Source organism: Corapipo altera, unplaced genomic scaffold (assembly GCF_003945725.1).
Source record: "Corapipo altera isolate COAL_440 unplaced genomic scaffold, ASM394572v1 62, whole genome shotgun sequence".
NCBI lineage: Eukaryota > Metazoa > Chordata > Aves > Passeriformes > Pipridae > Corapipo > Corapipo altera.
The window spans coordinates 4,662,180-4,683,124 of NW_020884894.1; the positions used below are offsets into that span (position 1 = coordinate 4,662,180).

General features: G+C 44.2%; 1 protein-coding gene across 3 annotated transcripts in view; it reads left to right on the forward strand.

Annotated features, from left to right (window-relative positions):
* GALNS (galactosamine (N-acetyl)-6-sulfatase) overlaps positions 1–20,945 on the forward strand; it is a 43,280-nt gene that overhangs the window by 14,241 nt on the left and 8,094 nt on the right. For all 3 annotated transcript variants that reach the window (XM_027646723.1, XM_027646725.1, XM_027646724.1), the window contains 3 exons: positions 3,197–3,333; positions 5,839–5,941; positions 13,246–13,367. In XM_027646723.1, coding sequence (XP_027502524.1) covers positions 3,197–3,333; positions 5,839–5,941; positions 13,246–13,367 — 362 coding nt within the window. The remainder of the gene's footprint in view (positions 1–3,196; positions 3,334–5,838; positions 5,942–13,245; positions 13,368–20,945) is intronic.

The following is a 20,945-nucleotide window of genomic DNA, read 5'->3' on the forward strand; positions in this document are numbered from 1 at the left end:
AAAAAATCCGTTTTTACATCCGTAATACCAGCTGTTCCTCACTGATACGAGCAATATCTGATCTCCTTCGTTTTTATATATTATTTATTTTCTCTGGGCTGTTACCCTCTCTGGATTTTTCTTTTTCTTTTCTTTTAAATAAATAAATAAATAAATAAATAAATGGGAAAGGCAACTAGAATGAAAGAGCACTGTTGACAGGAGAAAAATGGTAGGTTTTTTATTTTTTTTCTCTGAAAATACTTCAAAGTTTTATATAAATATTAACCTTTTTTTTTTTTTCCTTTTCCCTTCTTCAATGTGGTGCTGCAGAGCACAGATAAATCCAAGTGGCTGTGGCATGGGCATTTAATTTCCTTAAGAAGTTTTCTCTGCTTCACGGAAAAAAATGTTGTCTGAGACCAGAAATGTAATTGGATGATTAAAGAGAGTCATCTACATCTGGTGCTGGTTAATAAGGGCCAGGACAAGGAGACCGTGGTGGCCCCACAGGATTGTCCCCACGCGCTGTATAAATTAGGGGATATTAGAGGCACGAGCCTCAGGTCAGCGATTGCCTCTTATCAAAAGATTGAGGCGAGAGAATGGGGCCACAACAAGGAAAGGGACTTTTGGATTTGATTTATGAATTGTGAGAGGTCTAATTACAAAAAGGCTCAGACTCCTGACGTGGCACTTGGGAGGGAGCATGTGGGGGCCAGATCTGCTCTTCAGTAGAGCCTGAGCTCTGCAAATGGTGGTGTGCTGGTCCTGCCACTCTCCCATGGCACTCCCGGTGGGAATTAACCAGTGGATGAGCCTATGAGGGATTGAGCACCTCTGCTGAGATGCTGAGAGCTTGTAATCCCTTGACTTCAGCATTCCCAGCACCCCAGGGGGGTGACCATCTCTGTGAGAAGTTGGGCTGTTCAGCCTCAGGAAGAGACTGAGAAGGGACCTCATCCATGTCCGTCAGTGTCTGCAGGGAGGGGTCACAGGATGGACCAGGTCCTGCTCCAGGGTGCCCAGCAATGGAGCAAGAGGCAACAGGCACAAACTGATACCAGGACGTTCCACCTGAATATGAGGAAGAACTTCCTGCCTTTGCAGGAACAGATTACCCAGAGAGGATGTGGAGTCTCCTTCAGGAGATATTCCAGAACCATCTGGACACAATCCTGTGCCATGCGCTCTGGGATGACCCTGCTGGAGCAGGGAGGTTGGACCAGATGACCCACTGTGATCCTTTCTAGTGTCACCCCTTCTGGGATCCTGTGGCTGAGCTGATGGTTTGGATTTTGGGTTTGGTACATTGTTTTTTAATGTCAGTCATTGCCGAGTTTACCAGAGACTGTGCCAGGGGCCAGTCCATGGAGCACAGAGGACTGTCCCAGCTCATCCTGTGGGTGACAGGGTTACCCCATGAAGAGCTTGGTTCTCTTTCCTTCTCCACAGTTGAAGATCCCCAGCCTTTTCTCCATGTAGAGAAGGAACTTCATGTATACACCTGCTTTTTGTGAGGGATTTGTGGGCTTACAGAATCATAGACTGGAACCATCAACAGTTTGGGTTGGAAAGGGCCTTAAATCTCATCCAGTTCCACTCCCTGCCATGAGCAGGGACACCTTCCACTAGATGGGATTGCTCCAAGCCCAATCCAGCCTGAAGTGGAACACTTCCAGGGATGGGGACTCCACCACTTCCCTTTTATTTGTCATTTCCTACGAGGATAGGCTGAGCATGACCTTTTCCAGGCTGCTCCAGCAGTGTCCAGGAATAAATCCTGAACTCAAATGCCCAAGACCTGTTGATCTTGGTCATTTGATCCAACTGCTTTCCCCAACAAGGATTTCCATGGCCAGGCTTCTTCTTGTGCTTCAAGCTTTGCACTTTGTTTCCTCTCAAGGAATTGTGGCAGAGTCTCACATGCAGCTTTAATATGAGGTGTTCCTGCCAACACCTTTTGATGAATGAAAGCCATTAAAAATTGAAATTACTGTAATCAAGTAATGTGATATTGTAATGTTAAACTTGTAATTAGGCCCCTGCACGTTGCTTTCTGCAGTTCCTTTTTTTAAACTTCTTAATTCTTCCTTTGTGTTCAGTTTTCAGCCCAGTCTCTTAATACAGTGTTTAGTCCCACGAAAAATAGCATTTTTCCTTTATTTTTTTTTCCTCTAGAGCCAGTATCTCACAAACACTCATTTATCATGTTATCATTTGTTGTATTTAAATAATTAGTGTCAGCTAACAGGCTATTTGTGAGTAGAAGGATTCAGATATTCCCAACATTGTACTGTTGGGATTGGACTTGGATTTCAGTCAGAAAGTGCTGCTGTCCTTACAGATGTGGGCTTGTACCTGATGGTTTCATGTTTTCCAACAAGTGATAGAGCTGAAAATGCTCTTTTCATGTCACATCTTGTGCTGGTGCATCCTGCTGCTTTTGATTTGAATGTATCTGCTTTAATTTAGTGTGTCACTGACTAATTAAATATCCTCCAACAGATCCTCCAAGCAGGGTGGGAGCAAAGATTCGGAAAGAATCAGTCAGAACAGACTTTTAGGGTTTTAAAATATAAATAATTAAGAGCAGAGAGATAAATATGGCTTCCAAGTAAGGAAAAAGGAAAAAAAGAAAAGACAAGAAAAAAAAGAAAAGCAGCTTAAACATCTCCATTGGAGCCAAACCCAGATGTTTTTCTCCCTTATTAAAATATGGACTAAAAATACCACAACTTTACAGTTCTTGAATTGTTGGAAATGGTTTGCAGATGAAGTCATCAGGCTCTTTTTGTTGTTATCCATCTATCCCTGTGCTTTCTGGGAACTCTCTCAGGGTATTCTGGACCTCAGAGATGACCTGGAGAAGGGAACAAATCAAGGGCTATTTTTTTTCTTGGTGTAAGTGCTGATTTTTCAATCCACAAATGAGTTGGAATTTGCTAAATTAAGTTGAACTCTGCAACAACACGCTCCTGTAAAAGTGAGAAGAAATAGAGGAAAATGGAAAAAAAATGAATCAAAATGCAAATTCTCCCTGGAAGTGGAGAAATAGGGATCATGTCCTTTCCTTTATATTTTAAGAGGAGCTTTACTGGTGATGGCAGCACCGTAAAGGGAGATATTTTCAGGAAGCTTTGGTGGGAACCTGTTTCCTTATGGATTTTTATGAAGGGCTCTTTGCAAATGTGTTTCTGTTGATTTATTTTTCCAGGTCAGTCATCAGCTGGGCAATGTGATGGATCTGTTCACCACCAGCCTCTCCCTGGCGGGTCTCCAGCCTCCCAGTGACAGACAGATTGATGGCATTGACCTTTTACCTGTCATGTTGCAGGGCAAACTAATTGACAGGTTAGTCCTGAGCCCAGAGCTCCCTGCCTTGCATCCCAGCTGAAGGGATGCCAAATTGGAGGTTATTTTTTAAAACAAACTCACAGATATCTTTTATAAACTGAATTGATGCATCTTTGCCCCCCCTCAGTGAGGTGGGGCAGCACCAGAGCTTCGCACTGTGCTAATTCTCTGGTGAGGTGGGATTTCCTGACGTGTGGCATGTTGCCATACAGTGGAGTCTGGGGACAGATGAAAATGTCACAGGGTTAGCAGGGATCCTTGGAACAACATATGGCAGGAGGGGAGATAAAAGCCTGAGAACTGTAGCCTGGGTAGGGGAGAATACATTATTTATTACTCGAAAAGCATCCCAGAGTGTGCTGGGTCCTTGTAGCCCCTGCTTAGGAGAGGTGGAGGTAAAGGCTGTGCTGCTGGGGGTGAGCTTCCAAGGTCCTGCTTCTGTGGATGCCTCTGAAGAGATAGATTTGGGTTAAAGACCTGAAATGTTTATGGTGCTGTCAGCTGTTGGGTACAGGCACTGAGGTCTGGCAGCAAATATCCCTGCAACAAATGTTTTATTGGAAGTGTCAGAGGGCAAAAGAGGTCTTGTAGTTGTGATTTTGGTGAGGAATTTGGCAGCCTGGGAAATCTGAATGCAAACATACACTTTATGAGATAGTAAGGAAACATATGCATGGAAGACATCTTGGGGCTCTTTTCCTTGTTGGATTTGAGCCTCTGTGCTTTCTGTGCCTGTTAACAAGGGACATGCCTGCAGTGTTACTCGAGAGCTGCCATGAGCTTTGCAGGTTCCTCCTTGTCCCATCTTCTGGAAGTTTGTAAAACTTCCTTGTTTTTTTAAAGGGGAATTTCATTGCAGTCACCAACCCCTTGGTGCTCTTTGTGTTACAATACACTCAGAGCACATCATGGCTTTTTTTTCTTTTTTTTTTTTCTTTCCCCTTAGACCTGACCAAGTCACAGTTTCCACAGCCCCCAAAAAACTTTCCAGGAGATGCAGTTGTTGTGTTCTTTCAAGCTTAAAAAGGAAAAAATGAACGGGGAAAAAAAAAAGAAATCATTAATAGCAGACTATTGAGTACAAGCTGGAATCCTCTTTCAAAAAGGAAAACGTATTTTTTAAAAAAGGAAAAGCCTAAATGCTTCAGTCAAAGGGGCACGTAATAACTGGCCAAATAGTGAGAGTTTATGGCAAGGAAAAAAAGAGACTGGAGTACTCTATGGCATTATTTGGTGGAATTGGCGTGCTAGTGGCACTGGTTTAGATCAGGTGCTGCATTTGGCAGGTCTCTCCCTGCCTTTATTTCACCTTTCAGGTACATGTTAAGAATCAGGAATGGACTCTGCTGGCAGCACCTTTCCCTTCGTCCTGGTGACAGAGTTGTTTCCCCTTTGTTCCTGGTGACAGAGTTGCTTTCCCTTTGTTCCTGGTGACAAAGGCTCATTGTTCGTGCAAGAACCCACAGTGAGGCCGTGATTTTAAAATAAGATATCTAAGGCCACCCCTATCATTCATACACAGATATTTAAATTTTACCTTGCATTTAGGGACAGTTTTTTCAAGGTGGCATCACCAGAGTGAGTAGTTTTTGCTGAGTGGTATCTCAGAAGGAAAGAAAAGATGTTTGTACCCCCTGACAGTGACAAACAGCTTTACCATCATGCCCAAAACAACTGGAGGGAAGAGCTGCCCAAATCTAGGTCCTTGTATGATGCGCTGCACCAACAAATCAACCCTCTCTCCTGCACATAGTCCATTTCAGTAAAATTCTGTGCTGTTTCCTCAAAAAAACCAATTGTGTGTTGTTGGGGAAACCAAGAGGAACATTTTTGGGAAGCTCAGAGAAGTGCACAGGTGCACTGAATGAGATGCATTTCCCAGATGTATTTTTAATTAGTGAAACCTCTGGGAAAAAATGCAGTTTTAGCAGTATGTTTACATGCTGCAAAGTGAGGTTTGGGGGGGAAAAAATGGATAGGAGTTAAAAATACAGCATGTCTGGCTGCCAGGTTTTTCCATATGGAGTTTTTCTGAGATGTCATCCAGAACACACCAGCATCTGGTGTCCTCCCGGCCACCCTGCCTGGGTGACACTGACAGCTTGATGGCATAGCTGTGGAGTTCACTTGGTGCTGCTGGGAAGAGGAGACCGAGCATCTCAGAGCCTTTGAATCCCAGTTTCTCCCTCACACACACAGCACTTGTGAGTCATTTGATGTTTAAACCGACACGCTCTATAGGAAATACCAGGGGCTGATAGTTCAAGGATTAACAATCACTGGCAGCCAAGCTGGATAATGTTTCATTCTTGCACTGTGTGAGCTCTCAACTTGATGAACACTTTAAGAAATGTTAATTGAAAACCTTGCAGAGGAGACTATTAGGAGGCAGCCTGTTCCTGCCTGATATCCACGTCGGAAGTCAGACTCCATTAAGGTATTTGTCTCCCTTATCGGCCCAGTGTGGTGGTGTTTCTCATGCAGCTCTGCTCTCTTTCCCAGGCCCATATTCTATTATCGTGGCAACGAGATGATGGCGGTGAGAGTTGGGCTTTACAAAGCTCACTACTGGACCTGGAGCAACTCCTGGGAGGAGTATGGCAAGGTAACAGCACATGGACCTGCTCCCAGGTGTCACTGGTGCTCCTGGGGGCAAACAACCCTGTAAACAGTTTTAAATTGGGGATATCACCAATTCATTTTCTCAAGGGCTACCAGCTCCACTGTGGAGGTTTAAATTGGATATTAGGAATTATTTCTTCCTTAAAGGGTTGTCCAGCTCTGGCACAGGGAGTCCCCATCCCTGGAGGGATTTAAAAGCCATGTGGATGTGGCACATGGGGACATCTTTAGTGGTGGCCTTGGCAGTGCTGAGGAATGGTTGGACTTGATGATCTTAAAGGGCTTTTCCTAAATAATTCTATGATCCTATGAAAATCTAAGGAGACAGGTGTCACACACCCCTCTCCTGAAGTCAGGGACAAGGAGAGGAAAATGGGCAAATTCCAAGTTGTTCTGAAGGTGCTCCCTTTAATGCTCACTTAATCCCTCTTAATATTAAACTTGTTTCCCTGCTGAATTCTGAGCTTTCAGGTATCCCTTTGCAGTTGGACTTGCTGATCCCTCTGCATCCCTTCAACTCGGGATATTCTGTGATTCTGTGAAAGTCTGGAGGCCGATGCCACATGAATCACATGTCTTGCAGTTCCTAGGACAAAACACCTGGTGCCTTGAACTATTTAAATGGAACAGGGATGGGTTTTCTGGGTTTGTGATGTTTTTTCCTTGAAAGGTGAAAGGAAAGCTGTAGGAAAGGCACAATAGAAAGAGCAGTAAATTCCATGTGTTTCATCTACTATCAGCATTTTTGCAAGCCCCCATCACACAGTGCTTTACATTTTGTTAATTTTACTTATTTCCTGGCTAATCTCCTCACAATTAGATGTTAAGCACTATTATTTCTCTTTCTTTTTGTATCTTTCTTGCCTCAGACTTGGGTACTAAACTCTGGGGCATTTTCTAAGTGGCAGGTTCACACGTGTGCCTTGCTGATTATACTTTTAGACATGAACTCAGTGCATTAGGACACAGCTCTCAGCAAAATCCTGACAGCAGACTGGGACTGGGGAGGGATTGTTTGCATGATTTATTTTTTTATGCCTCTTTTTTTGAACTTATGGTAGGTCCTCAAGGCATCACAGGTGCAGAACTAAGTGCTGATGACATTTGTGGATATAAAAGTGCACGGATTCTTTTGCTGGGATGTCCTGGGGGTAGAGGGAAACGTCAGCTCCAAGGGATTCATTTACATTCAGGGTTGTAAATATGTGTGTTTGTCTTCCTGAAGGCTGTAATGCTCCAGGAGTCAAAGTTTGTTTTTCAGGGAGTAAGGAGGAAAGGAAAGTTGGCTCTAGAAATATATTTTACGCTCTGTCTCAATGCTAATTCCACACAGATAAAATGAGATAATTTATTTGTCTAGTATCTGAGTAAAACCCTTATATCTCACGTGGAGGATTTTCCCTGTGTGGGAGACGCTGGGAGCTTGTATGTCCCTGTGTTTGGGTGTAGGGACGGGCTCATGCTTTTCCCATGTGCATGGAAAATTCCCACATGAATTATTGCTCTCCATGGTGATAAAAGCACATACCCACACTTACGTACACAGTTGGGGAATAAATAAACCCCTACATTGATCTCAACTTATTTCTGAATGTCTGTGTGGAGCAGTGATAATGGGGACTGGTTCCTCCTTCCAGAGGCTCTCCCATTGTGAGCAATGGCAGTCATGCAATTAAGGAATATTTATTTCCTTCCAAGTCTTTGTTTAACTACTGTCTGATAAAAGTCAGCAATTATCCCCTACATCAGAGAGACCATTACAAATTCACTCTCTTTCCTGCAGCTTGGATCACATGTGCTGGATGTGGGGAAAATTGGAGCACATTAGTGGCCAGACCAGCCATTAACAACATGCAGAGGAAGCTCAGCCTGAAATTTGTTCCAATTCTCCTCATGTCCTCGAGCCATTAATTACAAGCCTTGCAAGTTTAAAAATAGAAATAAATCAGAATGCAGACCAGTTCTGAGCCTTCTTGGAGGAGTTTCTAAGCTCACCTTGTGATACAGTTGCCTCTTTCAATGACTTCCCAGCTGTGTTAATATTGGACTCCAGAATCAAAAAAGCCAGTTTGTTTGCTAATTTAATTTGAAAAACATATTTAAATCCATGCACATCTGTGGCATTTGGAATTCTGACTGTTTGATAAGTTTGATTTGCCATCTCAGCAGAACTTCAGCTAATGAGGCCTTGTTAATTGTATGATCTTTAGAGGCCCTTCCTCATTGTGAATCCAGTGTGTTGCTGTATTAAACTTCCAGATATGAAACTCTCTGTGTCTGAAGGTCCACACTCAGACCTGGAGTATTTGGTTGGCATGTCATCCATTGGAAAGAGTTGGCCAGATGTAGCAGAACAGCTGCCTGCACATTTTTAAGAGGTTTGTTTTATGGGTAGTTGAATATCTCATTATTTGGACAGATACAAGACCCAGTTTAGTGAAGCCTCCTTTCACTTTCAGAATTCCCTTGGTAATTGACAGTGTAGGAAATCATCAAAACAGAAAACTTGCCCTAGTTTTAATCCACTCTTGGTGCATTTTTGTTTGAATTTCAGATGAGATTATACCATTAAAGCAGCTAAACCCACATTTTCATGTTGATGCTGGAAAATGGGAAACTGATGCCTGTCCTGGGTCTGTCTAAGGTGACCAGGGTGAACAAGGAAGGATGTGGCCAACTTTGGCCCCTCACCTGGAAAGCTGGGTTTGAATGGGGGGTAAGTTAGTTCAGCAATAAAGAATGTACACACAAATAAAAATGCACCAGGGAGACACAGCTTGCAGAAAGCAAAGCCTAGGAAAGCAGAACAGGGATCTGAAGGCTTCTCTCCATATGGCAGTTGGAATATTTACCCTGGAAACATCCCATGCAAGCAGTACACAGGTTTACAGTCATCCCAAAGTCCCCTGACAGTAACATGCCCTTACTGGTCTGCATCCTCTGCCTTATGGCCTGGGATTAGAACTTGTCATCTGACACAGAGATGAATTGTGCTCTTCTGTTCTTCCCATTTTTTGCTTGTTTATTTTTTAACCCCCAAGCAATTTTTTTTTCTAGTCTGACTCCTGTCATAAAGTCTTGTAGTCTCTCTCAGTGCTGGAGGATACCTTGATGCTCTTTTCTGCTGGATTAACTGGATTTTTTGATTCTTGAAGGGATGGTCTCTTGAAAGCATAAAGGGAAGGCTCACTCAGCAGAAGCAAGTGGGAATAAGCACTTCATGGGGCATTTTCCCTGTGGATTGCACAGGATGCTTATTTAGAGCTGTTTACCTGGCTTCCATCTGTATAGGTGCTCATGTTTACATAATTTGACATCTCTGACATTCAAGAGGTGATAAATGGGACAGAGAGAGATGAAAGGAAACCTGACTTGAAAAATGTGTTTGTATTTTTAAACAGTTTGGTAGAGGGAGAGAGATCTCCCTCCTGCACAGGGCTGAGTCCCTGTTGCTCTGACTGATGGGTATAAAGCTTTTCCATTTTTGTCCACCTTTCTTACAGCAAAAATCAGCAGTGATAAAAATAGCAGAAGGGAGAACTAAGGATAAACCTGGAGAGATCCCTCGCATAGTGTAACACACAGGACTTTTACTGGAAATCACCTGTAAAATGCTGTTCTTGTTTGGAAGTAGGGGTCTGCAAGGGGCAAAACTGGATATTCTCTATAGATTTAACCGAGTAGGTAGCAAGTCCTCAGGAATCTACTAATTTCATGCTGTGTGGGGGAGGCAGGAGTAGGAGCTGCAAGAGAGAGGAAATTTCCTTTTTTCTGCCTGCCACCAAGAGTATCCAGCACAGAACAGTCCTTGTGCCCTCCAAGAGCACTGGTGCGAGAAGGGGAAAAATAATTAAGAAAAGCATGTGGAAAAGGCCCTTTGGTTGTTGGAGAGTGGCTGATAACATCAACCTTTCTGCTGTCAGCTTGTTAGGAGTGTTCACTGAGTTTCCAGAGCGCTGCTGTGACTTTAAAGGATGGCTGTAGGCGCCTGCCAGCAGCTCCTATTGTTTTAATGCAAAATGCCAAAGGGGTTATTCCAGTCAGGCTGCCTGATTGCCCTTCTCCTCCACGTGAAGGGATCGATAAAGCCTTTTCTGCACAGGGGATGTGAAGTCAAGTAGAACCTCACAAATAATGACATTTCATTGTGGTCCTCTGAGCATATGAACCAGCCATCGATCGATCGGGAGGCTTGTGAGCTGCCCATCTTCAGGGGCTGCCCATCTTCTGGGGGCTCTTGCAGCCACTTAACACATTAGAGGCAATTCTTGGTCCACAGTGTTGAAGCTTGGCAGTCACACTTTGAGATGTCTGCTCATCCTGAGCTCCACTTTAGGAGGATTTCGCTGGGAATCACCCAGGAAAGGAGAGCACCATTTACAGGTGCTGTGGCAAACAGCAAGAAACAACATTCCCAGCTTTCATTAACAGCTGTGCTTTTCTCCTTCCAATATTAACACGGTTTTGCTGCTCTGGGTTTTGCATGGTGGAAGGAGGAGACATGAGCAGGAGACAGATCCCAGATTTGTGCGGCACTATCCAAATCCGTGGCCGCCTGTCAAGTCGGAGCAATCTGGGCTGGAGCCAGGGTGAGGAATTGCCAGAGGGCTCACGTTAACACAAGTGGTGATTCCATCTCTTGGCCCAGAGCCCAAACTGGCAACCGGCTGTGTTTGTCTCATGTCTATATTGACACAGCATCTGTGGTCCATTTGCTCTGGAAATTAGAGCATAAGCTGTGCAGCCAAGGGTTGCAGTGTCTTAGGAACAGGGAAACAATCCGGGTTACTTGATTGCTGGGAAGGACAGGAAGATGGGCTCTCTGGGAGGTTCATGTGATGAACAGGGAATGTTATGTTTTAATAATAATAATAATAATAATAATAATGACTGTTGGAATTTCTCCTACGACAAACAGTTTTACACAGTGGTGCAAAATGCTGTGTTAGAGCTAGTACAGAGCTGAGCTATGTCTGGTGCCATTTGATGCTCTTTTATGGGCTCCCTTAGAAAGCAGGAGATGTTCTAGACAGGGTCTTCTGGTTTGGCTTTCATGCTTTTGCGATGGAGGAGAAAAGCTCCAAGAGTTCACCTAAACACAGGCAGTGATCTTTCCACTGTGTTTGGTCAGCATTACCTGTGGACATGGAAATTACAGAATCACTGATGTTGGAAAAGCCCTCCCAGACCATCAAGTCCAACTTGTGACTGATGCCCACCTTGTCGCCCACACCAGAGCACTGAGTGCCATGTCCAGTTGTTCCTTGAACACCTCCAGGTATGGAGACTCCTTGGATAGTGAGCAGGATAAAATATTAGGAATGTGCTTTAAGTGGCTCCTGATCCCTGCGTAGTGTGTTAGTTACTCTGATACAGGACAGTGCCTTGATCAGGGGTTTGAGGGTGTATTTTTATATATTTAATATAATATATATATAATAATATATTTATATCATATTTTTGCTCATTTCTTGAGGAACAGGTAGAAAATATTTGAAGCACTCTCTGCAAGCTGAATATTGGCTGTCACACAGTACATAAAAATAATAATACAGTACATAAAAATAATAATAGTCCGTTTTATTTGCCGAGATAAAGTTGAAATGCCTTAGAAATTTAAAGGGTGGTTTCAGCCAATGTCATAAAATTGTAGTTTTATTTACTGGAGTTTTATTTATTTATTTATTTATTTTGATTTTCTGCAGTAGGCTGCTTTTGAAGAGGGCGTTGAGTGCTTAAATTAGAAGGACAGACAGCTTTTGGCTGGTGCCGTCAGGCAAATTGTACCAGCACTTTCTTTCCTGTGAATCTCTGGGACTGTAGCCTGGGCTGTGTCCTGTAGTCCAGGCTAAAAAGAATTTATAGGAAACAAAAGCTAAAATGTAAACAGAGCAATGTCTAAACAAATACCCAAGAGACTAAAATCTTCTTTCAAACCGAAGCGTTTGCAGCCAAGGAGCATTGTACCAATTAGCAGGCTCTTAATTAAATTGCTTGTTTGATTTGCATCCAAATTATAATTTGGATGTTATAGAGGCTTTGATACCTTTTTATTAACTGGTCCTTTTGTGGAAGAAAACCCACAAAAACCTATTTTCCCTGTGTGTTCCAGAGGCCTGTGGCGTCACAGGGTGGAAAGGTCAATCAGTTTTGTATCCATTTAAAGTCCATTATTGGTAGGGCCACTCCAACCTATCAAGCAACTCCCTTATTTTTCCAGTCAGTGATTCAGGAATCTATAGCTCTTTGCAGATAAATGGGATTTCATGGGCTTCTAAACTTCTTGCTTTATTGAAAAGCAGAATATTAACTGCTCCACTGACCAGCTGTCCATTAAAAACATGGGATATTTTTAGAAAATTGTTTGCCAATCAAATCCTACCAACATCTGTAGAGAGCCTTTTCAGTTTGTTTTACAAGCAAATGCTACAGCTGCTTTCCCACTTCCATTGAAAGATTCCCATTTACCTTCTCTCCATGTCTCTGTCCATGTCTCGGGGCATTTTGGGGGATTGTAAGGAACGCAGCGTGGGAGCTGGAATTGTAAAGCCCAGCTTTAACAAGTCCATTTGGGGCCAGTCCTTGCTGGGCTGGAGGGGCCCTGCTTTATTGGCTGCTCAGAGAAATTAGTGCTTTTGCATTTTTGGCTATTCCCAGGGTTTAAATGGGTTCTGGAGGCTGCAGGCCAGGGATTAGGGAGCTCACAACTGGCTAATAACAGGCTGGGCTTGGGGAGCAGGAGCCTAGCAAGGCTGGAAGGGCAGATGGAGGGAGCTGGAAACTCTGTCCCTCAGTGCCCAGTGAGCACTTAACCCCTTACTGCTCCCAGTTGCTTTCCCAGGGCAATCCCCAGGCCTCTCAGGGTGACTGGGTGTTCCTCCTGGGATTTTGTTTTTGATCAGAACTGCAAAGTGATCCAGTCCTCTCTCTATTTCGAAGCCACAGGAACCAAAGAGAGAGGATACTTTCCATGTGCAGAATTTTTATGATTAAATGGTTCCTCCTCTTTATCTTTTGTTTTGCCATTTCATTTCAATGAATATTTTACAGGGATTGTATTTTTATAAGACAAGAATGTACGAGGTACTTCAGCTTTTATGTCAGTGCAACTCCACTTTGTCACCTTATTTTACCCCACCAGCTCAGAATCTGTCTTGCAGACTGAAGTGGACTCTTGAGTGTTTGTAGGTATTTTAGAACAAGGTGCTGGTGAAAGTGTTGTCACTGGAATCGATTTTATTCCCTCTCATGTGTCACCCTTGATGATCTCTCTGCCTTTTCCTGCAGGGCACTGATTTCTGTCCTGGGCAGAGTGTCTCTGGAGTGACAACACACACACAGGAGGAACACACTTACCTGCCACTGCTGTTCCACCTGGGAAGGGACCCTGGGGAGAAGTTCCCATTAAGGTGAGCCAGTTAATGAGCTTGTGAAAACCCAGCACTGTCAGTGTATAAAATTCATTTGCTTTGGTAGCTGGTTCTTGAAATGTGCTTAAAAAATGTCCCAGAAATCCATTCTGGGAAATAATGGTATTCCTACACACTTTTTCTCAGGAAAAAGGAACAAACCTTAGTTTTCAGGTGGTCAGGTTAGATGGGTGTGCATGTGGACTTGTCAGTCCGGTTATTCATGTTCCATGTCCTACAACCCCTCAGGGAGGAGGAAAACACACATTTTTGGACAGGACAGGACTGATGCAGCACAGCTGTGGAATAAAACAGAGGTGCTGCTGAGTGTGGGCCTTGGAGCTGTGATTCTCTGTGTATTTTGGGACTAGGGAAGAAACAACCAGGGATCTGTGGGACTGGAATCTCTGGAAGGCAGCTGTGGTAACCTTCTAATCTCCCAGCCCAGTTAAAGGAGCTTCTCCAGAGGCTGTTTAACAGGAGGACTTTCTGCCCAATCCAGTTCCATCCATGGGCTCTCCTGGCTGTCTGAATCCATTTTCCTCTAAGCCTCCTATTGTAATATTTATCTCCAGCACACACCATGCCCTGAGAGATTTCTGGAAGGATTTATGGAGTCCTCAGCCAGCACAGCCCACTAAGAAATCTGCCACCTCCAAAAAGACTCCCAAGGTATTCCCACCTCCCTCCTTCTGAGTTTTACCCTGCGGCAAAAGCAGCTGCAAACGGGGACACGAAGCCTCATCCCTCACCAGTGGCACTGACTGGGAGAGTGTGGGAATAGATAAAGAGAAAACTGGTGCTGCTGTGACTGCCTGCCCAGAAATGGGCTTGTGCAGCAGCTTGGACAGAGGGAGATGTTTTCTGAGCTGACAGGGCTGCAATTACTCAACTGTTTTAAATAATTGAGTGGACACACTCGCTCCGTTCCTTTCAAAGGATCTGAGCCTGTGCTGGCCACTAAGTGTTTTCACCAGAGAGAGAAGGGGGGGGGAATATTTCCACTTCACTCTCACTTAACAGAACACTTTAGAGTTGCATCAGACAGTGGATAAAGCTCTTTGGGAGCCCAACATTAGCTCTGCTTTCCACTGCATTCCAGCACTAATGAATAAAGCAAATCTGCAGCTCCTGGGTTGTAAATACAGCTCAGTGAAAGGACACGGGTTGGAATTCCAGATGAGACCATGGCCTAGGCAGTTTGACAACTATTTTATTTCACATGGGCCTGGAGTGACAGGACAAGGGGGAACGGTTCCCACTGCCAGAGGGCAGGGATACATGGACTATTGGGAGGAAATTCTTCCTGTGAGGGTGTCGATGCCCTGGCGTGGGTTGCCCAGAGAAGCTGTGACTGCCCCATCCCTGGAATTGTCCAAGGCCAGGTTGGATGGGGCTTGGAGCAACCTGGTCTAATGGAAGATGTCCCTGCCCATGGCAGAGGGTGGGACTGGATGGGCTTTGAGGTCCCTTCCAACCTGAACCATTCCATGATTCTGTGATTTTGTATTAGGAAGATGAGTGGATAAAAATGACCTCTTTTTCCAAAAATCAAATAAGTGGGTAGTACTATCTGAACTGTACTTTGCCTACTGTGTTTGTCACCTGTGTCACCTGCTCCAGGTGACCCTTGCCTGCACAGGGGGGGTTGGACTGGGTGACCTCCAGAGGTCCCTTCCAACCCTAAATATTCTGTGATTCTGTGATACTGTTTTGTGTTTATCTCTGGATTTGAGGCAGAGAAGCTCTTCCCTAAGAGGTGTTGGCAGCACACCTGCTTCCCTGTTCTTTAGCTGTTCCTTCCCACCCCCATGGATTGAGCATTGAAATAAATCCCAGTGTTACATCTGCAATCACTTCTCGTACGGTTCCATTGATTTTTTTTGGACATTCACAAGCTGTTGTTTGATTGAATTTTATGGCAAGATTATGACACGATTATGGAAAGCTGTGCTGATGTTTATTATGCAGACCCTAATAGAAAATCTCTTTTTAGCAAATGACTCTTCCTTTCTCCAGCACATTCTGCCGCTATTGTCTCCTCTCTGGTCACAATGGAAAACTCATGGGAAGTGGGTCTCCTATATCGAATGTGGTAATTAAATTACCCTCATTTGTGGAGCTGTTACTGGTGTGTATTTTTATTTAGCTTAATTATCCCCCTTGGCAGACAGCCTGGTGGGAGTCCCAACACTAATGTTTCTCCAAAGGGAATCCAGCATCCTCTTCCAAGCCTGCATCTGCCTGTCCCTACATGCTGGCTGTGTTCTCTCTGCCTGCTTTTTCTCACTTTTAATTTCATTTATTCCTTATTTTAGTGCAGCCTTTTCTTTTCCCTGAAATGATTTTAATAATCTGTCATATCTCTTGATTTGCATTAATTTGGAGTGTAAAACAACCAGTAAGAGCTGTCATTGCTGCTCAGGAAGGCCTAGCATCACATGCTTCTCCAGAGGGATTTGCTGCTTATGTATTTGGGCTCATTCTGGGATCCCAGGGGATCTCAGAGCCAGGGAATCCTAGAAATCAGCCAGCTCACTCAACTGCAGCAACATGCTTGACTTGCAGGTGCTTGGGGAGCTCATCTGAAATGTCTCTGGGTTATCACACTGCACATGCAGGACACTAAGAGAATTCTTCAAGGCTACAATTTCATAGATTCAGAGAATATTTAAGGTTGGAAAGACCCTTAGGATCATCAAGTCCAACCATTAAGTCAGCACTGCCAAGCCCACCACTACTTTGGGTCATCTCATAACATGGGCGTTGGAAAAAGATGGTGCCTTCCCACCCAAACCTTTTCATGATTCTGTTATTCTGTATTAGGAAGATGAGTGGATAAAAATAACCTCTTGTTCCCCAAATCAAACAAAGCTTTTCAGTCTTTGTTAAGTGGCTGCTGAAGGATCCCTGAAAATGCAAATCCTTCAAGATCTGGGGCAGCACATAAAGAGTTTGGTTCCCTGGGTTTCTTGGTGAAGCAGGACAAGTCCTTCCTCTTCCTGACATGGTTCACTGGATTTCCTGGAGCCTGCCTGCAAACAATATCAGCAAAAGCCTGTCTCCCACAGGAACACTTTTCATGCAGTGGAAAAACTGGTCAGGCAATTACAGGCAGGTCCTGTTAGTGTGGTGAGTACGTCTGGCAGTGCTGAGCCATCTGGCACTCTGCACTTGTGTTCCCTTCATGTGAGGCTGTGCCTGCACCCCTGCCCTTATCTGCTCTAGGAACAGATCTTCCCAACATGGCTGTGACTGTTTCTTCCTGCTGTTTCCCCTCTGGATTTGGCTGGAGTCTCTCCTGCACCCCATCTTCTGCCAACGGACACAGTTGTGTTTGCTCCTTTGGCTTGAAATATCATAGAATCATGGAATGGTTTGGGTTGGAAGGGACCTTAATGCTCATCCAGTTCCACCTCTTGCCATTGGCAGGGACACCTTCCACTAGACCAGATTGCTCCAAGCCTTGAACACTTCCAGGGATGGGGCAGCCACAACTACTCTGGGCAACCTGTGCCGAGGCCTCACCACCCTTACAGGGAAGAATTCCTTCCCAATATCCCACGTATCCCTGCCCTCTGGCAGTGGGAAGCCATTCCCCCTTGTCCAAAGTCACTCTTCAGCTCTCTTGGAGTCCCTTTAGGCACTGGAAGGGGCTGTAAGGTCTTTCCAGAGCCTTCTTTTCTCTTCAGATATTTATTGCTGCTTCCCAATCTGGACTGGAGCAATTCTAGCAATCCAACAGCCTCTCAGTCTTTGGATTTTGGTAGGTGGGATTCATTGCCAAATTCATGTTATGAGTCCTCACACTGCCTGAGCTTGCCTGGCTGATGGCACAGTGACGTCCCTACATCAGGAGACTGGATGGAACAAGATCCCTGGGCTGTGGGTGACCTTTAGGACTGACATGCTCAGGGTTACCATCAGATGCATTCACTCCCAAGCTCTTGTCTCTCTGCTGGGAAAAGGACTCTCTGAGAAGCAGCACTGAGGAGTCCTGGCATTGACAGAACTTGGACAAGCCAAACATTTCCATGGCTGCAGGATGAGGTGGGGCATGAACACACCTGCAGGGAGCAGTGAGGTAAAACTGGCACCTGGAGAGGTGTTTGTAATAAGAAATCTGCAATACCAGGATAAATTTGGGCAATATATTTCAAAGAAGGGAGGTTGCTGCAAAATAATCTTTCTTTTGGTTGCCAAAAATGTGGTAATGTGACTGCACTTGTGTAAGAGTTACCTTGTTATCAGCTCCTTGGTGGTGAGAAGTGAACGGTTTGTGTCTTCTTGTTGTCTGAGAGATTGCCTAGATCAGAAAATACCTCTTTTTTAATAGCTCTCAACTTCAAAATAGAACTAAGGTTGTGTGTTAGGGAGCACAGAAAGCAGAAGCATTTCCCCAAGTCTAAGCAGGGTTTTGTTTCCTCCCTGGATGCAATAACTGGGGTTTTTGCTTCATAACAAAACACTCAAACTGCTCGTGTTACCAAATTTATCCAAATGCAGAACTAAAAGATCTGATAGGTCTTTTTCTTGACCAAATTCTGTTATCTTTGGGGTATTGTGTGTCTGCTAAGTCCCACAGAGGGAACTTATTTCTCCAGTGTGACAAATTCAGTAAAATTATCTGTTGGTAACATCTTCACAACCACTCGTCAGTTTTATTATCCGAGTCAGATTATTGTTTATACACAACTTTACTAAAATATTTATTACCAGGCAAGAAGAACACAAATAATAATATGTATATATATATATATATATTTATATATAAAGCAAAGCTGGCACAGCTAAACAAAATACCTAATCCAGCCTCAAGTAGAAAAAGAGTTTTAACTCCAAAACTGCAAAAGGAATTTACAACAGAAATCTCTCAAATTCTGTCAGTTTGAGCCAGAGGTGCAAAGCCTCAATAACAAGTAAGGACAGAGTAAGTGCAGCCTGCTCACACCTTGTTGTTACTCCAGGTTTATAGCAACTTCTGCTCTGAGCAATTGAGTTTTACTGAATTATGAACATCAAAATTCCTGTGTTTTACTTAGGGCAATGGATTTTACTATTATGGAAGAAAATGGAAGTGATAAGGCTTGGTTGATGAACATAATGATTTTAGAACACATTAATTAAGAAGAGAGCTCACAAGTGCCTATTTCGAGCAGATGGAAAATTCAGGAAATCATCAGAGAGGTAATTGCAGTGGTTATGGAGCCAGAAAAAAAGGGAAGGAGCTCCTGAAGGGAAGCTAAAGGGGAAAGGATCTGAGAGAAAAGTTGCCAGTCTTGCCTTACAGCTCAGGGCAGAAACCTGGCTGTGGGGAAGAGAGAGAAGGTGCAAAACAGGGAAAAAATGTGAATAACAAAGAGCCAGGATGGTGCCCAGGGGAGATGCTGCCTCCTCAGCCTGGAAAAGAGGGAAATGGTACCAGCTGCATTGCAGGGGTGGATTAGCAGCTGCCACAGGAGAGGTGGCATTGAGAAACACTAAAAGTGTGGAAATCATGGATAAAGAGCCTCAGAGATGGCAATAAAAACATGGAGCATCAACCTCGCAGGGGCTGGATGCAGGAAGGTTGGGAGAAGCAGGTAAGCCAGGTGGGACAGCGGTACAGAGCCAGGGAAAAGGGTGAAGGAAAATACACCTGTGGAAGAGAATCACTGGGGGGATTCTGGAAGCTGGGGAGTTAAAATTTCCATGAAAATAAGTGAGCAAGTAGAGGATCAGCACCATCACATCTCCTTGCTGCAGGGAAGGTGAGGGTCTGTCATAGGTTGGACTTGATGATCTTGGAAGTCTTTTCCAACCTTAATGATTCTATGATTCCAAGTATTCCTGTGACTAAATGGGCATATGCCCCTCCGGGAATGCATCTGGGACCCAAAATGCTGCTGGACCAGGGGTGAATTGGGGAACCTTTCAATCTTCTCTTCGATTCTTTGTTTGCTTTCCTTCGTCCCTTTGAGTCTCTCCAGTAATTCCAGCAGCAGAGCCCCAAACCAGTCTCTGCCTCATCCACTGTGCATTCTTTAAATTGCAAATAAACTTGATAATAGAAAAGAGGAACCGAGGAAGACTGAATAATAAGACAAGATCAAGACTTGAATACTATGGTGCTGCAAAGCCTCAAAGCACTGATAACAGATAAAATCAAATTATCATAATCTGGGGGTATTTCACAATTAAAAATAATGGTTTTAATTAAAATAATTCCAGGGGAGAAGGAAGTAAAGTATCATTAGAAACATTTTATGCTCTTCCCATAACTTCATATAAATCCAACAGCTACCGCTCATAGAATCATGGAACTATAGAATGGTTTGGATTGGAAGGGACCTTAAAGCTCATCTCGCTCTACCCACTGCCATGGGCAGGGACACCTTCCACTAGACCAGGTTGTTCCAAGTCCCATCCAACCTGGCCTAGAAACCAGTGTCAGATTTCTGTGAATCCCATTTATATAATTATGGGAATATATATAACATATAATTCCCATTTTCTTTTATTCCTCTCAGTAACAACATGGTCCTGTCACTCCCAGGATAGACATACTGCACTGTGCCCATATATAAATCATCAGGATGAGGCATAAAACATCTTTAAAACCTGCTGGAAATGCTGGTGGACTTGTTTGGGTGCTGATCTATCTGAGAGTGTATTTAATGATGGCAGAGAATCTCCTCTCCTTGCCCTGGGACACCATCCGACCCGAAAGCGAGAGACCACGGACAGCAAGATTAAACCAGAGTTTAACACCAAAAAAGAAAAACCCTTCTCCTTCCAAACCTGGCTGTGTGTGGAGGGCACGGTGGGGTTAACAGCAAAGCAGGTTCCACTGGAGCTGTTGGGGAGGGAGGATGGGAACAGATTGCCAAGGCACAATTACACTAAATGAAGGAAGCACAGCCCACACCTGTGCCTGGGACCCTGCGCTCCAATCCAGCCCTGATTGCATCTCCAGGGACTTCCCGGAGGTAAAGTGTCAATTAGTGTAATGACCCTGGACTTTGTCCACTCTGTTCCCTCCTTCTGAGCGTGGAATAATTTCATGGACGCTGGGGGATCTCTTTTAGCAAACTCCTCACAACACCACCTGCTCACCCTCTCATTCTTCCAGTGCTATTCCCAGCTCTCCTTCCACAGGATTGTTGGACTGGAATACAAAATGCAGCACACCCTGGAGGCACCGAGGTCTGGATCTTCACAGACAATGATGCCCAAACACCTGTATAGATAATATTATCTTTTCTTTGGAACAGGGAATGTAACAAACCCTGCCTTGCAGCCCAGTCCTGCATATGAATTCAAGAAAGGATGGGACTCCAGGTAGGAGAGGTTCCCAGCTCCCTTAACAACTCAGACTGATTACCATGAGGTAATTATCCCCATTTTACATGCAAATTCTGGCACTCTTGCAGATTTTGTCTCAAAATGCACTTGCTTAGGGCTGGAGGCAGTTTTAACCCCTGTGCAGTCAGCAAATACTTCACAAATCTGTGGATATGGGATCTTGGGGCACACTCTGGAGCTAAACAGAAATGTCTGAGAAAAAAACAGAGCTTATCAGAGCCAGGAATAGTGATC